This window comes from Rhinolophus sinicus, chromosome 15, assembly GCF_057876585.1.
Source record: "Rhinolophus sinicus isolate RSI-liver-muscle chromosome 15, RSI-T2T, whole genome shotgun sequence".
Taxonomy (NCBI): domain Eukaryota; kingdom Metazoa; phylum Chordata; class Mammalia; order Chiroptera; family Rhinolophidae; genus Rhinolophus; species Rhinolophus sinicus.
In genome coordinates, this window is record NC_142515.1 from 30,678,815 (window position 1) to 30,703,511 (window position 24,697).

Sequence of the window (24,697 nt, forward strand, 5' to 3'; positions counted from 1 at the left end):
ACTTTACTCAGGTTTGCACTTGGGAAACACAGCACAGCCTCTGGAGGAAATAGAAAGTAGGATCCCCTGAGACAAAGGGGAGACCTATTTATACAGAGAAAAGTGTCCACTCTGGGCCCTGATTGGTCAATTTTCATGCACATGAGGAATCCAAATTTACACAATTCTATCCGAATAGCATGGTCTGGTTTAGTCAGAATCATGCATTCTGATTGTTTGTATGGAGCAGTTCTGATTGGTCAGTAACGATGCAAATGAGGATATAGCTGCAAGTTTCAGCCTGTTGGTTGAAATATGATCCAGGAACTCCTTTACAAGGGTTGACTCAAATAGCAGGAACACAGTATAGGAGTATAGAAGACTTGGCAACCCAGTCTCTTGCTTTTTCCTGAAATGCTGTGAGCTTTAGAGGCCTCTGTAAACAATGGTTGCTAGACTCTGATTATGAATTTGGGCCCAATTAACCACAAGGAGTCCTTTTTGACAGGTATATTCCTTCTCCGGGTCAACAGTGGTATGGATCCCACACATTTAATGTTTCCACATTTTTGGACTTCATATAAATGAACTCTCAAAGGTCGATAAATCAATTCTCCAACAACATAAAATTGTAGAACTATAATTTGCTAAGTACTCACCCACATATCTTATTCAAAGCAACTGTGAGTTAAGTACTGTTTTTTTTTTTTTGTTTGTTTGTTTTTTAGCAACAAATACATTTTACATTGGAGAAATCTAAGGCTTGGATAACAGTGATTGAACTACATGTGGTCCCAGGAGATGTGGTTCAGTTCTCATTTCAGATATGGTCTCTCCCAGGCAAAGCAAGCAGAAAGGAGAGTTGGAGGCTTGGAAAGGAGAGAGAGAAGAGGAGGGAAAGGAAGAAAAGAATGGAGGGCTGGAGGAAAAGGAAAGAGGAAGTAGGGAAAGAGGACAGAGAGGAAGGAGTGGAAGAGGGAAGCGTGAGAAGAGGGAAAAGATAAGTCAGAATAGGGAACAAGGAAGAGGGGCTGATGCTGGCTTGGAGAGTAGCTGAGGCAGCAAGCAAACTTCTTCTGCAGTTTGAAGAAGACCATGGACATTTCTGACTAGAGAATAATAGTACTGTCTAACTACTCTAAGTACTTTGTTTCCATTATGATTTAATCCTCATCCTCACAACCAGCTGATGAGAGAAATACTGTTGTTCCTATTATATCAAGAAGGAGTCCTGGGTTCCGAGGGGGTGATTCAAGTCATTGCTTCTTCCTTGGGAAACTTAGAAAGAGGGTGGGTTTGGCATTCAAAGCAAGCTTTGAGCCCTTCTCAGTCTCCCCAAAGTCTTCTCTTTCTCGGGCTGGGACCTACAATAAAAGTCAGTGTGTGTTCAGTTAGTCTTTGATCTGAACCTCTTTTAACTTGGTTTCCCTCTCTTGCGTGAGCTGAGAAACATGCCACCAGGCCCCTGTCCTCTGGCAGCTTAAGGCTGAGGTGGGGCAAGGCAAGAAAGCGAGGTACATAATTTACACAGATGTGACAGGAGCATCTGGCAGGGTCTTCTCCCCCAGATTGAGGGGAGTTTAAAAGATTTGGAGAGGATAAAGGACAATTTCCTGTAGAAGTAATATTTGAATTTGTCTGGGGTGTGTCCAGAATTGGCCCAAAGTAGGTGGTACTCAGTCAAAAGTGGCAGAATGAATGATTGAACCCACATCAACACAATTATAGCATTGTTGGATGTATCCAAACACATTCACTGAAAACACGTTCGCCAAAAAATTCATTGAACTGTGCATGTTGTACACTCGCATGATATACCAGCAACTCAAACAGAACCCCCTTTCTTATTTCCAATGATGAAGCACTTACAGGTACTACTAGACAGGTCAAAAAGATGCCCTTCCTCCAGGCAGATTTGCATTTGACCCTATTTACCACATGCCTGGTAGGTTTGTGCAGTAAACCGCTGCCCAGTTTTCCCCCAGAGGCTCTGATAAAGCATCCTAGAGGAGTTAATTGCTAAACCTCGAACTCTAATGGGACTTGACAGGACATCACCAATCCAGGAAGTCTCTCTCAATAATCCCTCCCTCCTCTTCTTGCTTTCCCCCAGAAACTCCCATTACTGACCTGATATCATGAGAATTTGTCCATTTTCTGAGTTGGGGTAGTCTATCGCTGCTTGCAATGTTAGGTGTTTTGTTTTTTTCAAGTTCAATTAATATGAAAGTGAAATATATTTTGTATCTATGTTTCCATCAAAAGTTTGAAAATGAAAGACAGATGTTGAAGGCTTGTATATTATAAAAATCAGCAGTGTGAAAATAAAGAGTATTCTTATGTCTTTAAGATGTAATATATACCCACGACAAAAGAATACAACTTAAGAAGTCATTAGGAAAGAAATCAAAGGAAGAATTATGACGTATACAGAAATGATATTTGATGATAAACTTAACAAATGGAAAGAAAAGGACTGAAATTTCAACAGGTTGGTTTTTTAATGCAAGTAGAACAAATGATTGTATTAATCATGGTTCTCCAGAGAACCATGTATATATATATATATACATGTATATATACACACACACACACACATACATATATGTGTGTGTGTGTGTATATATATACATATATATGAATTGGTTTACATGACTATGGAGGCTGACAAGTTCCAAATCAGCTGGCAAGCTGTGGGCCCAGGAGAGCTGATGGTGTAGTTTAAGTACGAAAGCAGGCAGGTTCAAGATGCAGGAAGAGCTGATATTTCACTTTGAGTCCAATGACAGGAAAAAGCCATTGTCCCAATTTGAAAGTAGGCAGGGAGGCAGGAGGAATCCTGCTTTATTCGAAGAAAGGTCAGCCCTTTTGTTTTATTCAGGCCTTCAACAGATTGGATGAAGTCCACCTATATTAGGGAGGTTAACATGCTTTACTCAGTTTACTGTTTCAAATACTAATCTCATCCAGAAAAAACATCATACACACACCCAGAATAATGTTTAACCAAATATCTGGGTACCCCACGGCCCAGTCAAGATGACAGGTAAAATTAACCATCACGGTGATGCTGCCTTGAAATTGTTGCATATTAAATGGAAAAAAAATTGCTCAGAGAACTAAAACTTTTTATTGAAGGCAAGTTTACAAATAATATGTATTGAAGGCAATGGAAAGAATAGGTCCTAAACAGAAACTAGCATTTGCAAATGTAATAACTATAAATTCTATTGCTCACTATGTTGGGGATATAGCTAGGAACTTGCAGGATAAATTGCATGCAGAAATGAAATTATTTCTGGTATTTTCTATGGAAGCTGATAAACAAGAAGATTTATAAAAGCTATTTTAATTGTTGAGAGTTTTGACTTGCCTAAATATCTTTTGGAAATGGTGCACAAAATAGACACACCATTAGGAAGTGGCTAATTTTTGTGTATGGAGAATTTCGAGAATTTTAAAGTAGACTTGTCAGAATTGGTAACCATAACTAACACTGACTCCTGCAGGGGTCAGTGTTAACATCAAACTTATGCAACATAAGCACAATGTGACAAGATTTTGCCAACACACCAAATTTTAGCCAATTTATTATACTATTGACCACCTAGAACTCTAAATGTAAAAACTATACAAATAATAGCCATGGTAATTAACCATGCCCCCTCATACAGTTCACGTTCCAAATAGCTGTTGTGGAGGCAGTGGATACTGAAGAAATTCTGAACTGCTGAATGATATTCATTTATTAAACTTTCCACGGAAGTTCTCTTTGTAGAGGAATAGATTTCCCACTAGGGGGTGTGCATGCACCACTTATATTTCAAAATGGTTAGTAGGAAAAATAAAAAAGTAAACAAGTATTCTTGGATCTGTTATCTAATTTTCTATTCATCTTTTTTAAATGACATTTTTAAAGGTTACATTTATTTCGCAAAGAGAATTAAATTTTTCTAAATGGTAGGAGCCAAAGGGAAAAAAAGTACATTTTTGTAGTCAGTGTTAAGGGATAATGTAAATGAAAGTAGCATAATTAAAGGACACATACATCTATATTAAAACAAAGCTCACAATTCACTTTTAAGCTGATTAATTATTTTAAATCATGAATGACTCTTGGTTACAGGCATTCTTCTACAATAAATTGTTTCGACAAATGTTTATTAAACACCTAATATGTGGCAGGAACAAGAAAATATCCCTGCCTTTGGGGAGTTCATAATCTAATGGAGAAGACAGTCATGTAAATGTAAAGCCTAATGCTTTACATTTACAGTGAATGCTGTATAAAGATTAAAAAAACAATGCTTTAGGAACCTAGAAAGGCTGAGATTAGCTATGGTGAGGGGGGGATTGTCACAGAAGAGACATTCCTTTTTCCTACACTAACTGCTTTTATCCTAGTTGGGCCTCCCCAGTGTTTCTGTCAACAGATTTCAGTTCTTGTCACTAAGTTGTGTGTTCTGTCTCTGTGCTACTGCTTTATAGCTCTACTGGCAGCCACAGGGTAGTGTCTGCATATTTATATACAATGATCTTAGCACTACACCTGTCTAAGCATTCTGGTTTTCTACTCTTTTATCAACTAAGTCCAGGTTCAAGGGACACCCAGACAATTAGTTTAGTTGAGTGTGTCAATGGGATATAAAAGTGAGCAGCTGAAAAGCTTTGGAGAAGTGAAAGAATGGCCCTTTATGAAATCAGCTGTATTGGCGTTGGAAATTACTGGAACCCCAGTCAGCATGACGTTAATATGCTTAACTGACTAGTAAGTTGCTAATGAATCCTATGGCATAGAAGCCTTTATTTTACTTGTGTTTCTTAAATAAATCTAGATTGTCCAAGTATGCTGGTTATGGGAAAATAAAGCTTCCGTCCTATGGATGGGTATGTGTGGTTCTGCATAGATATGATTAAGTACATGAATTTAGATGAGCTAGATGAGTATCTAGAGGGAAAAAAGGCTTATACAAAGGCATAATTCCTGTTGTAGGACTTGGCTACTCTTTTGTACTGCCCCAGAGCAGTTTTGAGAGTGGGAGATTGCCAACTGGGAGATTATATCACAAAGCCGTAGTCTCAGGTGCGCTCATTGACAATTTAATGAGAATGGTGTTACAAGCAATGAGAGACTGGACAAGGTTTGGTACTTTTTAATGCAGCAGTTATTTTTTAAATAAAATAAATAAAAGATATTAAAAACTAAAGACAACTCGACTTAGATGCCAACACTTCTCTTATTACCTGCAGCATAAGTGCCAAAGAGTGGGCAGGTGGTGGAGGAGGGAGTTGAAGGAAGAAACACCTTGATATGGATTTTAAAACACCAGGAAAACAAGGGCAAAACAAATAACAAATTTAGATGACTGTTTAGGTATTTTATAAATATTTTATGAAACTGTATCTTTAGCTTTTCTTTCTGAGAAAATTATGGAAAAGTACACACAAGATTTTAGCATTTTTATGATTATTTGTCAAGGTTAGAAGGAAACTGAAAGAATTCCAGATTGTTCCGCCAGGAGTTTGGAATAATACAATGATAGATGAAATGTAAACTCAACATAAGCAAGATAATGCTGCAGAAGCTGAGATTTTTCAATAACTATGTTTATGCATTGTGACAGCTTATAAATTAAAAACCTAGAACTCTTAGGAAATACACTCAGCCATCACCAGGGATAATACAATAGAGGTGCCTGCTCTATAAAACAAGGAGTTTGGATCTGATGCTCTATTGAAATGGAAGAGGAAGTAAGTTTGAAAGTAGCATTTTACTGTTTATTTGGTGAGTTTATATGACCTGCAATTAGAAGCTGCTATGAAATATAAGTTGGTTGGGTAAAGGCTGGTAAGAGTGTAGGTGCAAATTGTATTAACTGCAGATTCAAATAAAAGTAAAACTATTACTTCTCAAATTCTTTATATGATTAAATAATGTGGAATGTTATTTAAAAGAACCACGACAGAATGTAAGCTGACCTGATTAGATAGAGTACTCCAGGAAAAAAAATAAGAAAAGTCAGAATTAGCTTGTGAAATTTACTACCTTAAGGAATTTTTAAGAGGTTTTGAGAGTATTCTAAACAGCAAAACCAAAAATGGAGACATTTCAATGCGGTCATGATCTTGGACAAGGCATTCAACTTCTCCCTGTTTCTATTTCCTTCTCTGTATTGAAGGGTCAACAGACCGTTTCTTAAATGCCTTCCAACTATAAACTAGTTTTTCGTCTGAAATTATGTTAAAACTAATGTAAGTAAGGTTGAAGAAATTTCCTCATCCATCTTCTTCACTATTAAACAGTATTGCTTTGTGGCCTAAATATTATCTTCTACTCTTCCTCTGACTCAATGTATTGATCTATTTATCCCAGGCCGAAGAGAGCCTCTGACATTTTCATAATGAACAGTGGTCCACCATCTAGGGATTTTTTTTCCTACTCAAAAAAATGTTTTGTTTTTTTTTAATGTGTAGAGGGAAGAATATGGACATACCGTGTTTCCTCGAAAATAAGACCTACCCTGAAAATAAGCCCGTTAAGATTGTCAGCCAGACGGACACATTTAGTACGTTATGATGATGTTCCAGAAGATGACACGACTGTATTTGAATAAATGTAGATTGTTGTACATGAAAAAATAAGACATCCCCTGAAAGACATCCCCCTGATGCGTCTTTTGGAGCAAAAATTAATATAAGACCTGGTCTTATTTTCGGGAAAATACAGTAGTAATGAGAAAAACCTGACTTTCAAACCTATTGGTATTACTTCCCAGTTGTTGGCAATAGAAACGTTTTCTTACCTGGAAAAATTGGGCTATTCCCACCTTGAAGAGGTTTCTGTTCTTTTTCTTTTTCTTTATAATCTGCTAGGGCCTAAATAGAAAACAGATTTGATTTTTAGCCTTAGACTACAGAAAGGCTTGCAAAATGAAGGAAGTCTCACAAATACTACAAATCAGCCCTTCTGACAAGGTTTGAATAACAAGAGGATTTTAGGTAATAGGCGTTAAATCAACATACACCTCCAGGATTCTTCTGCACAACATTAGAACTGGTCATTTCTTCCCTTCTGTGCAAGATTTCCAGAATGCCATGGGAAAATTAACCCTCATTTCAATGCTAGGGTTTGAAGTCTGAATATAAGAGTACACAGGGTCTATTTTCAGGCTTGTTTCTAGACGCCTGGAGGGTTAATCAGAATGGATTTAAGCCCCCTCCAGGCCCTTGCCCCTTAAGTCCCCCCCCTCCCGCTTCTCCTTGGTGCCAGGACCTGATGGCATCCCTTACTCTCCCTGGTTTTCTTCTTCTTCTGAGCTCTCCCCTCTACCCCATTCGAATGCTTTTCCCTTTCCTCTTCGCTTTTTCCCATAAGTGGTCAAAATAGGAAACGGAAGTATCTATTTGTTGCTTGGTGTAGTGCTCGAAAAGGCTATTTTAATTAAGGGGGAAAGAATTCCTCTCCAGGTTCTTCATTTAGCAATGAGTCCCAACGTCAACCAGCCCTAGTCCTCCCCCACCGAATGGTCGTTTACTACTGAGAGGAGGTTTGGCTCTGTCGGAGAGGGTCTGAACCTCCCGATGCAAGGCAAAATCTGCGAGCGAGCCGGCTCGGCGTCCACGGAAGCGCGTGGAGCGCAGCCCCCCGCCCTGTGGGGAGGTGGCGGCCTCTGACGAGCGGGGGAAGCCCATCCCGGGAGCCCGAGGGGCGCCGGCAGCGGGCAGGCGGCGGTGGCGGCGGGGACGCGACGCGGCTGCCGCAGGGGAGCGCCGGCGGCGGCGGCGGCGGCGGGCGCGAGGGGCGGGGCGCACTCCGCAACTTCAGCCGTTGCCTCCCGGGCGCTCTCGGCCGAGCCGCACGGCGGCTGCGGGTTGCGGGCTGCAGGCTGCCGTGCGGCCAGCAGAGCCCCGTCCGCCGGCACGCGAACCCGCGCGACCCCGGCGTCCGTCGGGTGCCCGAGGCGACTCCTGAAGGGAGTCCCCGCGCGGCTGTACTCCCGCGTGTCCGCAGCGGCTGGGGACCCGAGACGTGCGGGGTCGAGAGGCCGAGCCGGGCGCCCCCCAGCGGCCGGCGTGAGCCCCATGGCTGGACCGCGCAGAGCGGAACCAGCGAGGTGAAGCCCCTGGGCCGGCAGCCGGAACGTGTGGCTGGGGCGCCGGCTCCATGGGCAGCAGCGCACAGCGGCACGATGATGGACGTTAACAGCAGCGGCCGCCCGGACCTCTACGGACACCTGCGCTCTTTCCTCCTGCCAGAGGTGGGGCGTGGGCTGCCGGACCTGAGCCCCGACGGCGCCGGCCGGGTCGCGGGCTCCTGGGCTCCGCACCTGCTGCGCGGGGTCCCAGAGGTGACCGCCAGCCCCGTGCCCACCTGGGACGTACCCCCGGACAATGCTTCCGGCTGCGGGGAGCAGATCAACTACGGCAGAGTCGAGAAAGTTGTGATCGGCTCCATCCTGACGCTCATCACGCTGCTGACGATCGCCGGCAACTGCCTGGTAGTGATCTCGGTGTGCTTCGTTAAGAAGCTCCGCCAGCCTTCCAACTACCTGATCGTGTCCCTGGCATTGGCCGACCTCTCGGTGGCCGTGGCGGTCATGCCCTTCGTCAGCGTCACCGACCTCATCGGGGGCAAGTGGATCTTTGGCCAGTTCTTCTGCAACGTCTTCATCGCCATGGACGTCATGTGCTGCACTGCCTCGATCATGACCCTGTGCGTGATCAGCATCGACAGGTAAGGGTGCCGGCCGCCCCTTCCCGGGGTCCGGCTGGGCATGTGCTTTCTGGTAGCTCAGCCCTGCGCGCTCGCCTTTCCTGGGAGGATAAACCAGACTTCTCCGCGGGATGAAGGGCTGCACTTAAACAGCCCCCACACATCAACCCTACACCAACCAACTTCAGTTACAGTAAAGCCTATATACACTTCTAAAAGAAGAGCCCGAAATATTCTGGTTTACTGTAGTGAGGATTTTAAGACCAAAGTTAAGATTATTTCAAGCATTAGCAGGTCCACCAGGGGGTCCCTTGTCTTGATTTTCAGGAGGAAGGAATTTGATCCTCTCTGAGCTTGACAAACCCTTGCTGTGAGCCGAAAGAGTCAATTATTACTTGAAGAAATCAGTGGAGGAAAACCACTTTGCATCCCTTATTGTAAGAGCTACTCCCTAGAACAATGAAAAGACCTAGGATGGTCCCAGATGTGGGGGGTCTACATGTCTTAATGTTGCAACCCTATGATTGCAGATTCTGAATCTCATTGTTTTGGAAGTCTGATTTTAGTGTTTGGCAACGCTGTTTGCATCCTGCAGTCTTACTGACTGGAGCCTTTACTCCCTGTGTGAAGGGTTGGTTCTAGCCTTTCATCATATTCATCCCTTGGGAATCTTCTCTTGAGAACTCTGCCACTGGAGTAATTGAAAATAGAGGCTGACCATCTGTTAGGGATGCTGGGGAAAAAATTTGTCTTGAGTATCAGATTGGACTAGGAAGTCACCAGGGTTTCTTCAGATTCCAGGATTACAGGATTCTGCAATGGAGCTGGTCTTTGGCCCTAGAAATATTGTGCAATGACAACTTGAAGTATGGTCCCAATGCCTATTGGCCACAGAACAACTCTGCTTCTCTTGAAACAAATATTAAACCTTAACATTCACGCTCAGAATTCTGCTGGTATTTTAAAACCAGCCCAGGACTGGTATCCTGTTGTGTTTAATGATTCAGAGAAACGGTTGCTTATTTTCTTTGTGGACCCACAGAAGCTTTAAATATATAGACCTTTCAGCATAGGAGAAATAATTGATGCCTCCACACTTAAAATGACAGTGCCTCAAAGGATGGTCTAGCACGAAACTGAGATTTTCCTCCATTTCCTCCCTGTAAACACTGCTACTTGTGGTTTGTTGATATTTAACATCTTCTGCTATTTTGCTCCTTGACCAGGATTTATAATTACTGAATAAAGGGAATGAATAAAGGAAAGCGGATATTTTCAAGGAAAAAATACATTTTAGCTGCATTTAGTTAAAGACCGAGTATTTTTTAAAAGTTGGTCCTTTTTTATGTGTATTATGTTTGGAGCTTCTGACAGCAAACAAGGTATTGTTTTTAATAGTAGAACATGAACTGCATATATGAGAATATTAGTTCCAAACTTCACAGCTGAAGTTTTGAATTACTGTAGTTAAGAATGACAGAAACATGCATTTACAGTCTGGCTGTGGCAACAGGAACTAGGAGAATGCACTCATTATACATAATAAATATAAACATGAATTATAAGTGCAAAAATCTGACGGCTCAGCCAACCCAAACGGTGCTTCTTGTATGAATGGAGTCTTTTTTAAATGTAGCTTAGTGTAGTAAAACAAATCATTTATGCTGCAAGTAATACATTTATAATCTTTTTCTTTTCATTTTATGATTGATAAATGATAAATAAACAACACAGTGTGCTAACGTGTCTCCTAAGACATCCAGTACTTCTGTTCTTTTGGGCACATTCAGGTGTGGCTGGGACCACCTTGAGATTCCTGTCCATGAGCTAAAGGCTTTCTTCACTTAGTGTGCATGTATGACTTAGCAGCAGCAGCAGTAATATCTTGAATACAGACAGAGAAGAGGTTAATTCTCCCTGGCAAGAGCTTCTAATTTCTTCATCAACTATATCCTTATGTGTCAGAAATTGTGGGAATATAGGGATATCGATTCTGTCTCATTTCCTGTAAGAATTGTCCCCTTGATGAATTCTGCTTAAACATTATTGTAGAAGATGAACATCTCATTTTTTTAGATAAAGTGAAGACTTGATAACATTGGAAGCACAGATTGCTTTTCTTCCAAGAACGCACAGAACTGAAAAATGGGAAAAGGAAAATGCATTTGACATCTAAGGTGAATTATTTTTGAAAAGATTTTTCTTCACTTCCATTGTAGAATATGACCATTTTATTCCATATTTTCTTAGCTATTATGTGCTAAGAAAATGTGCTAAGAAAATATGGAAAAAACTAATCTTCGTTCATGTTTATTCATTCCCTTTTGAGTACCTAATACAGGTTATGCTGTGCTTTGTGCAGCATAATCAAAGATGAATAATAATCCTGCTTTTGAGTTCATACTATATTGTGAGAGTTTGGATTTCTGTTGGGCATTTAAACTTTGGTTAATGGAACCTTTGATTTTTCTTAACCACTCCCACCATACCAAGGTGCTTTTCCCACCTTTTCCAATACAGTTGATGCCATTTTTCTTCACAGGTTTCCACACTCCCATACCCACCCTTTTCAGGTTATGACTCATGATCTTTGAAAAAGTAGCAGCCATTGGATGAGAACTCCCTTATCTTTCCACCACCAAACAGTCTTTCCTGCATCTGTACCCTTTTGATTTCCTTCTAGTTAAAAAGCAAGAGAACATTGTGTCCCGGCAAAGACCAGACCACCTGCACTACACCTCCCACCCCCTTTCACCTTCTTGAGAACTTTGTTCCTTCCTCCCTTGATCCCTCATTTCTTCTTTGTCTTCGTTGTTTCCTCTCAGCTGGGTCAAGCTTGATCTTCTATTTTTAAGAACTCATTCTCTCTCCAGGCACTGTTCCACTTCACAGTTAAGCTGCTCAAACCCATGCCCACAACCTCTCTTTACTTCCTTACTCCAAATAGATGAGGTTGATACTCACTAAATCCACTGCAATGTTTTAACTGGCCTTCCTGATTTCACTTCTGTCCACCCCTCTTTTATTGCCTATGGATAAGCTAGAAAGAGTTGTTTTTTATTTTTTTTGTTTTAATGAGATAACATTTACCAATCATGAAATGCACAGATATTAAATATACAATTTGGTGAGTTTTGACAAATGTATATACCCATGTAACCACAACTCCCATCAAGATATAGAATATTTTGCCATCCCAGAAATTTCTCTCGTGCCCCTTTTAGGATGATCTTTTAAAAATAGAAATCAAATTACCTTTCATATACAGTTTAAAAACATGCAAAACAGTTATATATGTTAATTAGGTGAACTTATACAGAGGGTGCCAAAAAAATGTATACACATTTTAAGAAAGGAAAAAATTGTATTAAAATTGTAATTACTCAATATATACCGATAGCAGATGATGAATACAAGTCATGTGTATACATGTTTTTGGCACCCCCAGTATAAGCAGTAAAAGTATGAGGCAGAGGAATGGTGAACACCAAATTCCCGCGAGAGGTTATTTCTGGTAGGGTGGGTGGAGGTGTAATCTACAAGTAGCATACATGTCAACTATATTGGTAATGGTAATATGTTGTTTTTAATTTTAGTGGTTGATAGTCTTGTTATTTTTTGTATAACTTTCTGTATGTCTGAAATATATTTTTACACTTTTTTGGGGGAGGGGGAAATACGTATAGAAAAGTATACTGTACTATACCTGTGTTCACAAGTGAACAAACACATTGGTGTAATCTGCAACTACGTAGATCAAGAAATTGAACATTACCAACCTCCCAGAGGTCCTCTCCTACGCCTTCTCAGTTTCTAATACTCCCAAAGATAACCATTGTCCTGACTTTCAGCATCATAAATTAGTCCTGCTTGGTCAGAACCTCATATAAATGGAATAGTATATTATGTACTCTGAAATCTGACTGCTTTTGCTCAATGTAATGTCTGTGTGAAACATTCATAGTTTTTACCCTGTCAGTATTTTATTTATTTATTTTCTTTTCCTTAGTATTCCATTTAAATTATTTATCAGTTCACCTGTTGATGGACATTTGAATTGTTTCCAGTTTCAGGATATTACTAATAGTGATTCTATAAACATTTATTTATATGCAAGTTATTTGGTGGACATGTTTTCATTTCTTTGGGGTAAATAAAATGCTGGATAATAAGGTAGCTATTGCATTTTAATCCTATTTGCCTCCTCATACCATTTGTGTTACCGTTGTCATGCATTTAAATCCACGTTTTAAAAACCTATTAGATGTTATTTTTATTATTTTAAACAATCAGTATTCTTTCTTATGCATATGTTTACCTTTTCCATTGCTCTTTATGTTTCCCTACATTACCATGCTTTCATCCAGGATCATTTTCTTCTGCTCTCTTAGACTTTCATTACATTTTTCAAAAGTGAGTGCTGGTGACAAATCTTAGTTTTCACTTGCCCAGAAATATCTTAATTTTACCATCATTTTTGAATGATATTTTCTCTGAGTATGGATTTCTATATTTGATGGTTTTTCAGCACTTTAAAACATTATTCTGCTGTCTTCAGGCTTCCATCACTTCTATTGAAAAATCAGCCATTAACCAACATTATTATCACTCCTTTGAAGATAATGTGTCTTTTTTTCCTCTGGCTGCTTTTAGAATTTTCTCTTTGTCTTTAGTTTTTGTCCGCTTTTCTATGATGTCTCTAGGTCTGGCATTATTGATTATTATTATTTTTGTTGTTGTTGTTATAAATCCTGCTAGAGTTCTTAGTAATTTTTGTATTTGTGTATTGATATCTCTGATCAGTCTGTTATCTCTTTATACTTTTATTGTTCCATTCTTTATTCTTCTGTCTTCAAATTTAGACCTTTTTACTCTAGCACATTTCTTACACTCTTTTCTTTATTTTCCATTTTGCGTTTTTCCCTGTGCTTCAGTTTTGAAAAATTTTGACCTGCCATCCAATTTATTAATCATCTCTTCTGCTATGTCTGTTGTTCATCCTTATCTAATGAGTTCTTAATTTCAGTCCTAGAAATTTCATTTGATTCTTTTTGTTGTTGTTTTGCATTCGATCCTTTTTATTGATTCTAATTCTCTGGTGAAATCCTCTGTGTTTTTTTTTTACCTAATTTCTCTACCTTGTTATTATATTTTTGGGTATATTAATCATAATTAAGTTTTTTTCTACAACTCCAGTATCTGAATCAATTGTAGTTTCTTTGTGTGTGAGCTCTTCCCCTTACCTCTCGGTTTTGGTTCTGTGTCTTGGTATGCCTAGTAAATTTTGATTGTGTACTCAGCATCTTGTATGAAAAATTATAAATATTGTAGATAATGTTATTTTCATCCAGAGAAAATAGCTGGTAGGCAGGCATATTGGGGTACTGATTATTGTAATCCGATTAGGGACTGAGCTGATTGTATACTATGTTTTAGTTTTGATGAGCTCTGTCTGTCTGATGCCTCTGGCTGATGCCTCATTCCACGGTGTAGCGGTCTTGGGATTTCAGCTAAGAACTTGGGTGTTCTGGATGACTTCTCCCATTGGTTAGTTCAGAACTCTAATTTTTCTCTCCTCAGCACTGTGATACTGTCAGAACTCCCACTGAAAGCTTTGTGGGAACTTTCTTTTTGGCTTCTTAGCGTCCTGCCCTGTACAGCTTCTGTATCAGTATTCAGCAAATGTTTTGATGGGGATACCAGCCAAGTGTTGGCCTTAGTTTTCTGCTCCTTCCTTCTTACTGGGATTTTGGCCACTCAGGTGTCTAAGTTTTGTCTTTCTATCCTCAAGAGGACACCAAAATTTCTTCTGGTATTTTTGCCTCTTAAGAAACTTTGCTGAGGCACTTTACCTGGATCCTCAGTGCCTTACCCTTCAGCTCGTTTTGAAAAGTGTCCCAAGGGAAAGAGTGGCTACAGAATTTTGGGTCACTTTTCTGTGGTTTTCTCTTCTCCAGGATTTTGTCCCCTCAACTCCTGGTTGTCTCAACAACTCTGTGATGCCTTTCAGCAGGGGTGTGTGTGTGTGTGTGTGTGTGTGTGTGTGTGTATTTGTGCTTTATCCAGCTTTTCTAGTTGTTTTCATCAGAAGCGTTGGTCTGAAGCATCAGGCAACCCCATCATAGCTAGGAGTGGATGTGTGCCTTAACTATTTTAGATACGTACAAATATAGAAATGGGATAGTGTAAATTTTCTGCTTAAAACACTTCTTTGGCTTTTCACTTCATTGGAATAAAATTCACTCTTTAGCACACCTACGTGTTCCCTGATCTGTTCCTGCCTTACTCCCCAACAACGTTTTGTACCATATTCCTTCTTGCTTTCTGTAGTATCGTCATGTTGACCTTTTTAATTTCTCCATCATGCCAAATTCTTTCCTGCATCAGGCCAATTCCATGCAAACCCACCAACTAATATATTTACAAAACTATAATTTCATGTTAGTTCTATTCCCTAATACATGTTTTTTGATCACAAGTTGGAAAGCTTAAAAGTGTTTAATTAACCCTCTAGAATGGCAACAATTAAAATGTCTTAAAAATACCAAGTATTGTCAAGGATGTAGAGCCAAGGGAGCTTTCGCACATTATTTGTGGAATTGTGAATTGGTGAACCCCTTTGAAAATAGCTTGCATTATCATGTAATGTTGAAGATGCATACACCTTATGATTCTATTATTTTACCACTAGGTATATAAGAGAGACTCTTGTCACCAAAAGTCTTATACAAGACTATTTATAATATCCAGAAACTTGAAATCCCCAAACTTGAGATAATACATATGTGTATCGGGAGCAGGATGGATAAATATATTGTGCATTCACACACTAGAACACTGTTCAGTAGTGCTTATCAAACTTGAGCATGCATCACAACTCTCTGGAGAGTTTATTACAACACACTTTATTAGGCCCCACCCCAGGAGTTTCTAATTTAGAGAATCTGGGGTGGAGCCCAATAATCTGCATTTCAAACAAGCCTCCAGATGATTCTGATGCTCCTGGTTTGAAGACCTGACTTAGAGAACTGTTGCTATAAAGCAATTAAAATGAACAAACTGTAGCTAAAATGAATCTGACAAAGTAATTTAAACAATTTTTTATTATAAAAATTTTGAACAATATTTAAAAGTCAAGAATATAGTACAAAGAGCTAGCGTATCTGTAACCTAGCATCAACAGTGATTAATTTATGGCCAATATAGTCAACATATACTTTGCAACTCCTCCATCTTCGCAATGTTTTAAGTCAAATTGCAGAGGTCATGTCATTTCACTCATAAATACTTCGGGTCACAAACATAATGCTGAGCAGGATGAAGCAGAGTACAAAAGAATATGTATAATGTGATTCTATTCATAAAGAAAAATTGAAATACACAAATAACACTGTTTAGAGACATACATAAGTGAAAATATTGTAAAGAAAAGGAAATACATATCACGAAAACGAGAATGATGATTTCTTCTAGGTGGGAAGGAGGGGGTTGTGATCAGAGAGGTGTGCTTCTGAGGTGCTGTAATGTTTTCTGTCATGACTGTCTGTAGTGGTAGTTGCACCAGTGTTCACTTTTTAAATGACTATTGAAGTATCCATGCATATTTTAGGCACTTTCCTACATAGTGTTTTATAATAAAAGGGACATCTTGTGAGGTGTATTTGGATGTACATTAGATGTATGATTAGTCTGAGCAGATGCAGTTGCTGTTTTAATGCTATCAGCAGCCGTTAGTTTTTAGCTTCATGTGTGTAGACAGGGTCATCTTTAGGTTCTTTATGGTTACAGGAACTCATCTGGCTTATTTGCGAGAGCTGTAATGTTTAGTTCTGACTGGTGTGTGGCTGAAGCCTTGCTTCCTGGCCAGGTACTATGACTCATTTGCTTCGATGATCTGAATTCTGCTTTTGGCTTTAGTTCTGCTGCCATCAGCAGTGCAGGGTGCATTCTGGATTCTCCGATCGCCTTTCTCTTTGAAGGAAGTCATCCTTATTCATCTCTACAATTAATTTTCAGCTCGTAGATACACTTTAAGAGTTGATAGAATCCTCTTCTAGATTTGAGATGGGAAGGTGAGAGTGAGGGGGACAAAACAGGCCTGCTGTGTCCTCTCATGAGGTAACACTTCCCACAAGCTACTTCTGCTTCTTCTTATGTTCATTAACAGGAAGTAACACCTCAGGGTAGAAAAACTGGCAGCTAAAAGCTGTTTAGTGCTTTATTGTTCACAGACCACTTTGCCGGTATAGAAATCTTTTTTGATCCTCCCTACAACATTGTGAGGTGGGCAATATTATTCCCTACTTAATGTAGGAGGAACAGGAGCAGGGAAGTGACTTGTCCAAGGACACACAGTTTGTATGGGTGGAACCAGTGCTATGTATTTATGAGTATGTATGTATATTTAAGGAAAATAGTAAAAGTTTAGACATGGGCTACAATATAGGAGATAAATCCTGACTTAGGTCTTAAAAGTAATGTAGAATTAGGTGATAAAAAGCTACGAGAGTTTCCACGCAAGGGGAGTAGCAGATGCCAAGAGCATGGAGGCCGTGAGTCACTCTGTGAGTGAAATTATAGATAGGGAGCAGGGAGGCATTCCAAGTGAGGGAATAGCATAGGAAAAGCCCAAGTCCATCAGTCTTCACCTCTTGGGGCAAATGCTGCTGGTTTCCCATCCCAGCCCCCATTCTCCCTTTCCTCCTTAGTTATGGGAATTCCTGTTTTTACCTGGGCGTATGGCTGCCCAGAATAAAGACTAAATTTCCTAGTCTTCCCTGCAGGTAGGGGTGGCATGTTACTAAATTTTGACCCAAGTAATGTGTTTTGGTGTCTTGGAAATTTCCTTCAGGACAGTTGGTATGTGACCTCGTCCTCTTTTTTTTTTTGGTCCTTTCCTCCATCTTGTTGCCTGGAATGTAAGTATGGTGGCTAGAACTCTGGCCATCATCTTGGTCAAAATGGACAACCAAGGCCACACTTAGGAAGGAGGACCAGTGTGCTGGAAGGGTAGCCTGAATATGGGGTATTGGGTACGCCACAAGGAGCACTGGAACCCTGACTTCTTACTATAAGGAACAGATACCACTGTGTTGTCTGTCACATGCAGCTGAACTCAGTCCCAAGTGCTAAACCTCAGGCCCAGTTTCTTACCCCACGTGCTCATCCCTCTCACTTACGTGCACATGCACTTCCCAATTCATCATCGTGAGGTTGTCATTGTGTCATTCTCCTCTGGAAACCTTTCAGGAATAACAACTATCATTTTTGAGGGCTTGTTATGCTATATGAATTCTTAGAGACTTTACACTTGATACCTAATTTAATCTTCATAACACCCTTGTAAGGCTGTTCATTGAGTGTCTGTCATTGAGTGTCTCTTCTAGCCAAAGGTGAACAAGACAGAGTGTGACTATTTTTAACCTCATTCTGTAGATGAGGAAACTGAGGAAACACACACTCTATGTGGCAGGAACGGCGTCTGAATCAAAAGCCATGTGTGTCCCCCCACACATCATTGTAGCTATTGTCCGCTACATGAGAAGAGTGTTAGGATACAACATTCAAGGCCCTTTATAATTTGACTCCAGCCTCCCTCATAGGCTTAATCTGACTAACTCCATCATAGGTACTCTCTTTCTAAACAATATGTCAGGACTAATGCACTTACCCTCCCCCACAAACTTGTTCCTTTTTGAAGGTTCCCATTCCAATAAATGGCATCAGTCCGCACACACCGGCTTTACTAGCCATTTTGATACCCTCTTTGAGACTTTTCACCAGCCCCTTGCTCTCACCAGATCATCACCAAGTCCTGCTCCTTGTCCCTCCACTTCCTTCTTTCCCCGTTCTGGCTCCAGCAGCTCAACCTGTGCCCCGATCATCTTGCATTTGGACCATTCAGAATAGCCTCCCAAGGGTGTCCCTGTATCTACCCTTGCCCCTTGTTAATGCAGAGTACACTGTTTCCCCCAAAATAAGATCTAGCTAGCTGGGCAGTCAGCTCTAATGTGTCTTTTGGAGCATAATTAATATAAGACACAGTATTATATTATATCATATCATATCATATCATATCATATCATATCATATCATATCATATCATATCATATCATATCATATCATATCAGAGCCGATCTTATATTATAGTGAAATAAGGCCGGGTCTTATATTAATTTTTGCTCCAAAAGACGCATTAGAGCTGATTGTCCAGCTAGGTCTTATTTTCGGGGAAACACGGTATGTAACCCTCACTGCACATTAGAATCACCTGGGCAATTAAAAAAAGACCAATGCTTGAACTACACATGCAGAGATCCTGATTTAATTGGTCTGGGTGGGACTCTCAGCATGTTTGAAAATATCCCCCAGGTGATTCTAATGTGTAGTCAGAGGGAGAACCCCTGAGTTAGGGTGATCTTTAAAAAATGAAAATGTAGATTTATCCATGGTTCCCAAACTTACCTGCATATTAGAATCACCTAGAAATCTTAAAAAAAATACCAAAGCCCATACCCAGGCCACATGCAAACCCAACAAATGCACTGTCTCGGGGTGGGACTCAGGCATATGTATTTTGGATGTTCCCTGGGTTAGTCCAATGTATAGACAGGTTTGGGCACTATTGGATTATACTGTTCTTCTGCTTCAAACTCTTCAATGGGTTAATAAGTTCCCCTGCTCTTGGGATAAGATCCTATATCTTTGATTGTTCTGAAAGATTGTATAATCTGACCATCCCTATTTTATTAGATCAGGGGTTGGTGAACTTTCGTCTGTAAAGGGCTAGACAGTAAATGTTTTAGGCTTGTGTGGTCTGTGATATCTGTTGCAACTACTCAGCTCTGCCATTGTAGCATGAAAGCACATAGACAATATGTAAATATATGGGCATCACTGTGTTCTAATAAAACTTTATTTGTGAATACTGAAATTTGAATTTCACATAATTTTCATACATCATTAAATATTCTTCTTTTCAATGTTTTTCAACTATTTTAAAATATGAAAACCATTCTTAGCTGGAGGGCTGTAGAAAAACAGGCAGGGGCCAGATTTGACCTGCTGGAGTTTGCCGACTTCTGCCTAAGATCCCATTCAATTCTGTGATCTGTTTATCAGTCTACCAAATATCTTTCGCCCTCCCACTGTCCTCCCCCAGTTTTTTGGCAACTCTGGTCTTCTTTCCGTTCCTTGACATTTTGATGTTCAGGGCCTTCACAAGTCTTTTTATTCCCTCAATCCTCCACTCCCCAGCACACTTTTCCACCTCCTTGGCTGGTTAATTTTTGTCACTATTCAGATAGATCCTTGATTAGATGTTACTGTCTCATGGAAGTATTACTAGAATCCGCAGACTATCTTAAACAGTTTTATAACTCCCTGCATTTTTCCTCCCAGCACTCACCCCAGTGTTCATCCAGGGCATTCCCTCACTGCAGTCTGTCTGTTAGCTTTTGGGTTAGGGTGAAGGTGAGGTCATTATAGAATATCGAGATCCACTCCTTCACAGTTTTAAGATAGGATCTGAGCCCCGGGCCCTAACACAGAAGCTAAGTGAGGGTGTGTGTGTGTGTGTGTGTGAGAGAGAGAGAGAGAGAGAGAGAGAGAGAGGTTGTATGTATGAGCAAGCTAGAGGAGATGGTGGTGAGATTTATTTAATAAACAAACTTGTTATTTTTCTTCTAGACGTATAAGCACTGGGGATACAAAGGTGAATAAAGACACAGGCCCGTCTTGAAGAGGTTATCTTGCTGATCATAAATTAAGATTATTTTATTCATATATCAGAAAATTTGGATCGTTAAAAAGTTAGGTTATACATATTGCTTTGCAGTCAATCTCTGTGTGATATGACCTTTCTTGAAGGAGTTTATGAGTCATTTAGCTTCTGGCTGCAAACAGTTGGGTTGTTTGAGCACTTCCATCAATAAAAACCCAGGTACTCTGTGGTCTGTTTTTGAGCAGCCTTGCTCGGAGAATTCTTGCTAAGGACTGCTGTGAAATGATGCCTCCTAAGTGCTCACTCTTCTGTTGTTATATGTTGAAGTACAGGCCGTCAGTCTCTGGGGGCTGAGCCGCCGTGGGCCTTTGCGGGAACATCTCTAGTGCATTTCTTTGGGGAGCTTTATTTTGGCCCACTTAGCCAGTCTGCATCCTCACTTTTACCATGGCCTCTGTTCTGATTCAAATTATACGCATCGTACTCATATTTTTCTGGTACTTTCCACTCTTTTAAAGCTGGACAGCTTTCTTCCTTCCAAGTGGTTCTTTCATCTGGAACATCAGGCAGAACCATCCACCTAAAAGGGCCTATCAATATTTATGGTTAAACATAGGGAGACTTAAATGGCATGCTCCAACCCATCTATAACAAATCTGGTTTAGCTGCCTGAATATTTTAGGGAAATGTATATTTTGTATGTTTGGTTTGAAAAAACCTCTGATAAACTCAATAAATGTCTTTGAAAGTTCTTCCATTTTGATGAATAGATTGCCTTGCAGTTTCATATTTGATCGTTTTCTGGATACTGCAGGCCCCTACCACTCTGGCTTCCTTTCTGGGTTACAAAGGTGATAGTCCTTTATTAGCAACTTCTTAACATATCAGAATTGCCTTTTCTTCTTATGGGAGTCATAGGGATTCATCTATTCACTTCTTCAACATTTATTGATTATTTAAACTTTATTGGTTATACTTTCATATCCAAAACAAGGCAAATGAAGTCTTTGCTTTCTTGAAATCTTACATTCTAGTAAGAAGAAATAGGCAAGAAACAGATAAATTAAAACACACATACACACACACTAATTCATTATAATAAGTGCCACAAGGAGAATTAAAATGGAGCAATGTGTTAGAGTGGGTGACCATGGAATGTCTTTCTGAGTAGATGACATATACAATGAAATGTAAGTGAAATGATGGAACTGGCTCTATGAAGATCAGGAGGACGAACATTCCAGGAGAGGGCAGCAGCTTGTGCAAAGGACCTGGGCCAGTGTGACTGGAGTAGAGAGGGATCATTTCCTTCTATTGGAGTAGAAGGAAATGAGAGCAGAGCAGTGGTCACAAATCATATTGGGATTTAGGCCAGGTAAAGAGTGGATTTTATTCTAAGTGCAGTGGAGCCATTGGAGAGTTTGAAGTTTAGAGTGACATGATCTGATTTATGGTTTCAATAGTTCATGTGGTTACTTGGTGGAGAATGAAATGGAAAGGGGTGAGAGTGAAAGCTGGGAGACCAATTAAAAAGCTTCCACAGTAGTCAAGGTAAGAAATAATTGGGAGTAGTGAAGATGGAGAAAAATAGAAGGATTCAAGGTAGGTCTTCGAGGTGCATTGGCAAGACTAACTGATCGATTGGATGTGGGAAGTAAGGGCAGAAAATAAAGGATGACTCTTGTGCATTGGCTCAAGCAACTTAGTCGATGGTGATGCTGTTTACTGAATTGGGGAGCAGTGGCACTGCTGGTAAAATGAGTTCACATTTGAGTGGTACGTTTGATATCAGTAGACATTTGGAAGTAAGAGTCTAGAATTCCAGCCAGAAGTCAGGACTAGAGATGCAAATTTGAGTGTCATTGAAGATAGTATTTAAAGTCATAAGGTGACAGATAAGAGATAGGGAAAAGGATCCAGTGCCAAGCCTTAGGGAGACAAAATATTTAGAAGTCAAGAGAAAGGATGAGCTTAAAAGTTTAAAAGGCATGGTCAGTGAAATATGAGGAACACCTGGAGAGTATACTGTCAAGGAGATTAACGGAAATGTGTGTTTTTTTTTAAATTTTATTAAATTTGTTGGGGTAATATTGGTTAATAAAATTATATAGATTTCAAGTGTACAGTTCTCTAATACATCATCTATATAGTGCACTGTGTTCACCACCCAAAGTCAAGTCTCCTTCTGTCACCATATATTTGACCCCCTTTACCTTCTTCTACTTCCTCCCACACCCTTTCCTCTGGTAACCACCCTACTGTTGTCTGTATCTATGAGTTTTTGTTTGTTTCTCTTGTTTGTTCGTTTGTTACTTTCAGTTTTATCGTCCACATGTAAGTGAAATCATATGGTTCTTAACTTTTTCCATCTGACTTATTTTGCTTAGCATAATATTCTCAATAACCGTCCATGTTGTCACAAATGGCAGTATTCCATCTTTCCTTATGGCGGAGTAATATTCCATTGTATATATGTACCACATCTTCTTTATCCAATTATCTGTCAAAGGATGTTTCTATGTCTTGACCACCGTCAATAATGAATGCTTCAGTGAACACAGGGGTACATATATCTTTATGAGTAAATATTTTTAAATTTTGGGGGTAGATACTCAGAAGAGGGATTACTGGGTCATATGCTAACTCTATTCTTAATTTTTTGAGGAGCCTCCGTACTGTATTCCATAGCGGCTGCACCAATTTACATTCCCTTCAGCAGTGTATGAGGGTTGCTGTCTTCCACAGCCTCTCCAAAACTTGTTATTTTTTGTTGATAATAGTCATTCTAACAGGTGCAAGGTGGTATCTCATTGTAGTTTTGATTTGCATTCAAGAGAAATGTTCTTTGACAAAGATAAAATATCAACTATATTAAACGCTTTGTAAGATAAGGCTAGAAAAATGACCAATCAACTTGATGACCTTAAAGTCACGGGTGATCTTGAGAAGAGCATTTTCAGTGAAACAGTGGAATAGAAGCCCAGGTGGAATGAGGTGATGAAAGAATGAGAGAATGGACCTAGAGGGGATTATGCTAAGTGAAATAAGTTAGCTAAAGACAAATAGACAAATACCGTATGATTTCACTTATATGTGGAATCTAAAACAAACAAACAAACACCACAAGATAGCCACGGGGTTTTGAAAATTAATTTGGGGAATGTAATCAATAATGTAAAGATTTTGTAGGGTATCCGATGGACATGTGTCCCATTAGGGAGACCACCTCAGGGATAATGTAGATGCCTGATCTCTGCACTGTACACTTGAAGCTGAACAATAATGAATGCCAACTATAATTATATATATATATACACATATATATGTATGTATATGGTTACAGGAAGTGGAGTACAGCGTTAGGAATAGAGACAGTGGAAATGTAATGGCTCTGTGCGATGTCAGAGGGATAGTGGGTGGAGGGAGGGGGGTTCACGCCGTGTGAGGGATTTAAATGATAAACGTCTAAGTATTGCTTTGTCTTGTGTACCTGAAACCAATAAAATTAACAAACAAACAAACAAAATAGAAACTCGTAGATAAGGAGAACATTTTGGTGGCTGACAGATGGGAGGTGGTTTGGGGGACTAGGTGAAAAAGGGGAGGGGATTAAGATGTGCAAATAGCCAGTTATAAAAAGTCACAGGGATGTAAAGTACAGCATAGAGAATATAGTCAATAATATTGTAATAACTATGTACAGTGCCAGGGCGGTACTAGACTTAATTGGGGGTGATCACTTCATAAATTACACAAATGCTTAATCACTATTTGTATATCTGAAACGAAAATAATATTGTATGTCAACTGTGATTGAAAAATAAAACTATATAAAAAAACAAAAAGCAAACAAAAGCTAGAGGAAAGAAGCAGAGACAGTGACTAGAAGCAACTTTCAAGAAGTTTTGCTGATAGCTACTCACCTGGGAGTCAGGAAACCTAGATTCTAGCCCTATTATCTGCTGCATTGTACCCTACCCTACTGATAATTATTTATGTGCATGTCTTAAATTCCATTAGAATGGGCAGGAACTTTGCCTTCATTTTTCACTTCTACTTCCTAACACTTACAAAGTTCCTGGCACACAGTAGGTACTTAATCATATTAGTTGAATGGATGGATGAATTAATGAATATTTTCCTGGAGTAGAAGCACTTTAGGCTGACACCATGTCTGATTCACCATGTACAGGCTCCTGTACAGTAGTTAGGATGCAAAAATATTCCTGGATGAATAAGTGAGTCTGGTAAACTTGGGAAGGGTAGGATCTCCCTTTGATATC

At 39.8% G+C, this 24,697-nt stretch overlaps 1 protein-coding gene across 2 annotated transcripts in view; it reads left to right on the plus strand.

Moving 5' to 3' along the window:
• Positions 1 to 7,543: 7,543 nt before the first annotated feature.
• HTR7 (5-hydroxytryptamine receptor 7) overlaps positions 7,544 to 24,697 on the plus strand; it is an 80,815-nt gene continuing 63,661 nt past the window's right edge. The window contains exon 1 of one of the 2 annotated variants that reach the window (XM_088791959.1): positions 7,544 to 8,713. In XM_088791959.1, the coding sequence (XP_088648085.1) occupies positions 8,169 to 8,713 (545 nt within the window). In that variant the 5' untranslated portion in view covers positions 7,544 to 8,168. The remainder of the gene's footprint in view (positions 8,714 to 24,697) is intronic. The other variant, XM_019739117.3, reaches the window with a different exon arrangement.